Source organism: Bubalus kerabau, chromosome 8 (genome assembly GCF_029407905.1).
Source record: "Bubalus kerabau isolate K-KA32 ecotype Philippines breed swamp buffalo chromosome 8, PCC_UOA_SB_1v2, whole genome shotgun sequence".
Classification (NCBI taxonomy): Eukaryota; Metazoa; Chordata; class Mammalia; order Artiodactyla; family Bovidae; genus Bubalus; species Bubalus kerabau.
The window spans coordinates 72,274,406-72,278,158 of record NC_073631.1 but is presented as its reverse complement, the minus strand read 5'-3'; the positions used below and the strand labels follow the sequence as shown (position 1 = coordinate 72,278,158).

General features: G+C 44.3%; 1 protein-coding gene across 1 annotated transcript; it reads left to right on the top strand.

Annotated features, from left to right (window-relative positions):
• The first annotated feature begins 272 nt into the window (after positions 1-272).
• LOC129658576 (protein crumbs homolog 3-like) lies at positions 273-644 on the top strand. The gene has a single exon (XM_055589483.1). The coding sequence runs from the start codon at positions 273-275 to the stop codon at positions 642-644; it is 372 nt and encodes a 123-aa protein (XP_055445458.1).
• Positions 645-3,753: the final 3,109 nt, after the last annotated feature.

The window sequence follows — 3,753 nt, the reverse complement described above, 5'->3', positions numbered from 1 at the left end:
CCATCAAATGCCAAGGTTAACAAGATTTTCAAAAGTAATGTAGGCTACCTTATGTTTCCACACTGGGGAAAACAGTTTTTAAAGAAGAAGAAAAGAAAATGCCCAGTTTCTTTGCTCATAAATCTCATTCCATAAAGTCATTATTTGGAATATGATTTTATGTTACCTTAAATATAAAACTCAAAATAGCAAGGTACCCCCGGCCAGAGATGCGGTAGGAGCGGCCCCCGCGACAAGCCCCTTCCCTGTGCCACCAGCCTGTCACCCAGCCCATGGCGAGCCCGAGCCTGGAGCCGCTTCTGGCGCTCAGCCTGCCACTGCTGCTGGCCCACTGGGGCCGGGTTGGGGGGCAAGTTTCTGCGACCTCGACAAGTGTGAACACCACCGCTACACCCTCTGGCCCCAGCCCTGGTTCCAATGGAGCCCTGTCACAGGAGGCAACCACCGCCATCATCGTGGTTTTCTCTCTCCTGGCTGCCCTGCTCCTGGCTGTGGATCTGGCCCTGCTGGTGTGGAAGCTACGGGAGAAGAGGCAAACAGAGGGCACCTACCGGCCCAGCAGTGAGGAGCAGTTCTCCCACGCAGCTGAGGCCCGGGCTCCCCAGGACTCCAAGGAGATGGTGCGGGGCTGCCTGCTCATCTAGGTCCCCTTCCTCTACCCATCACCATTCTTGGTTGTGTGACCTTGGGGGAAGGCAGAGCCCTCTCTGGGCAATCAAACCCACCCAGTCCAGTGCTTAACAATACAAGGGAAGAAGGTGCTTCTAAGACTGTGCCCTTGATGGCAGGGGACACTGAGGCTGCTCACTTTACACATGTATCTATATAGTGGGTGGTGAGATATTATAAGACCTTCCTGTGGGCTGGTAGGAGTAGGAATTAGCCTAGATGAAGGAGACTCCTACAGGACACATAGGCTGTTGGGAGAGGAATTCTAAGTTCTCGAGGGCCCTAGGGGCTGGGAGGGCTTCCTGGAAGGGAGGGGCTTTTAGCTGCACCTAAGAGCCAGCCTGAGGTTGCCTCAGGAGGGGAGGTGGTGAGTGGTGTGGGTTTCTGAGCAAAAGAGGGCTCCCAGATAAACTCATCAGGAAAAAAAAAACAAAACTCAAAATACTCACTTCTCATTTTTCAGGTACTTTTCATGCACTTTTAAAAGCATATCTCTTAGTGAAGGTTGTAATTACCATCCTCTTTCAAGTAATATCTATAACTGATTTAATTTACTTAGAGAACAGTTTTCACTGAAGAAAAAAGAAATTTAGCCTTGAATTAATTCCAAGTCTAAATCTTCCTTTTAGAGCACCTGAATAAGAGAATTACTTTATTTGATGATGCCATTGATCCTTCCCAAGTTAATTTTATTAACCTGCTTTTTCATTGAATTTGTCCACTCACATCTAACTGACCCAAATGCCTTATCAAGTGCCCAAATCAGGTCAAGGATAAGAGCTGCTAGTGATGCTATTTTAAGAGGAAACAGAATGCACTGAAGCTAGACCAGCCCCTATTCTGTCAAAATGCACCATTTCTTTGGCATACACAAGTTATGGTTCACCAACAGGAGAAATGGTGAAAAGTTAACAAACTAGCTCATTCCTGGAGAATAGTCTGGCTATTTTGTCTATGAATATGCACTGAAAACTTTTTAAACAAAAACATGGTTTAATGTGGGCTTCCCAGGTGGTGCTAGTGGTAAAGAATCTGCCTGCCAATGCAGGAAGGAGACTAAGAGACTCCGGTTTCCTCTCTGGATTGGTAAGATCCCCTGGAGAAGGCCATGATAACCCTACTCCAGTATTCCTGCCTGGAGAATCCCATGGACAGAGGAGCCTGGCGGGCTATAGTCCATAGAGTCACAGAGAGTCAGACATGACTGAAGTGATTTAAGATGCATGCAGGCATGGTTAATATATGAAACTGTATATTTTGATTCATAACTAGGGGCTTTAGAAATTACATGCTAGCTATAGATAGTCATCTATTTCTTTCAAGGACAATAAGTGTGTCTTTTTTACTCCTTATATCCAGTATCTAGCATACTGCCTGCATATAGTAGGTACTCGATAAATATTTGTTAAACTTGTGACACAATGACATAATTAACTTAACTGAAGAGCAACTGCCAAGTTGTATCATCTTGCAATAGCACGTGTGTGTGTGCACACGTGCACATGTGCTCAGTCGTTTAGTCGTGTCCAACTCTTTGCTGCCCCATGGACTGTGGCCCACTAGGCTCCTCTGCCAGTGGAATTTTCCAGGCAAGAATACTGGAGTGGAGTAGCTCAGTCTCTCCATGTAAAAAGCTGAGGTCAAGGGCTCAGTCCCCAAAAAGGTCTTTGGCCTTGTTCTACTCATAGTTTCATATCTTGTTACAACCAGTCATCTCCCTCACAATGCATGAAGAATCAGACAAGCAAAGAAAGAGAAAAATAGTTTTTAACACAGTTCATCACTGTTATAAAACAGATAATTTATATGAAGTATTTATTTAGAAATTAAACTGATCCTTGTACAGTTCTTCTGTGTATTCTTGCCACAAAAAAGATCTTCACGACCAAGATATTCACGATGGTGTGATCACTCACCTAGAGCCAGAATTCCTGGAATGTGAAGTCAAGTGGGCCTTAGAAAGCATCACTACGAACAAAGCTTGTAGAGGTGATGGAATTCCAGTTGAGCTATTTCAAATCCTGAAAGATGATGCTGTGAAAGTGCTGCACTCAATATGCCAGCAATTTGGAAAACTCAGCAGTGGCCACAGGACTGGAAAAGCTCAGTTTTCATTCCAATCCCAAAGAAAGGCAATGTCAAAGAATGCTCAAACTACCGCACAATTGCACTCATCTCACACGCTAGTAAAGTAATGCTCAAAATTCTCCAAGGCAGGCTTCAGCAATATGTGAACCATGAACTTCCTGATGTTCAAGCTGGTTTTAGAAAAGGCAGAGGAACAGATCAAATTGCCAACATCTGCTGGATCATCGAAAAAGCAAGAGAGTTCCAGAAAAACATCTATTTCTGCTTTATTGACTATGCCAAAGCCTTTGACTGTGTGATTCACAATCAACTGTGGAAAATTCTGAAAGAGATGGGAATACCAGACCACCTGACCTGCCTCTTGAGAAACCTGTATGCAGGTCAGGAAGCAACAGTTAGAACTGGACATGGAACAACAGACTGGTTCCAAATAGGAAAAGGAGTACGTCAAGGCTATATATCATCACCCTGCTTATTTAACTTCTATGCAGAGTACATCATGAGAAACACTGGGCTGGAGGAAGCACAAGCTGGAATCAAGATTGCCGGGAGAAATATCAATAACCTCAGATATGCAGATGACACCACCCTTATGGCAGAAAGTGAAGAGGAGCTAAAGAGCCTCTTGATGAAAGTGAAAGAAGAGAGTGAAAAAGTTGGCTTAAAGCTCAACATTCAGAAAACAAAGATCATGGCATCTGGTCCCATCACTTCATGGGAAATAGATGGGGAAACAGTGGAAGCAGTGTCAGACTTTATTTTGGGGGGCTCCAAAATCACTGCAGATGGTGATTGCAGCCATGAAATTAAAAGACGCTTACTCCTTGGAAGGAAAGTTATGACCAACCTAGATAGCATGTTCAAAAGCAGAGACATTACTTTGCCAACAAAGGTCCATCTAATAAAGGCTATGGTTTTTCCAGTGGTCATGTATGGATGTGAGAGTTGGACTGTGAAGAAAGCTGAGTGCCGAAGAATTGATGGTTTTGAACTGTG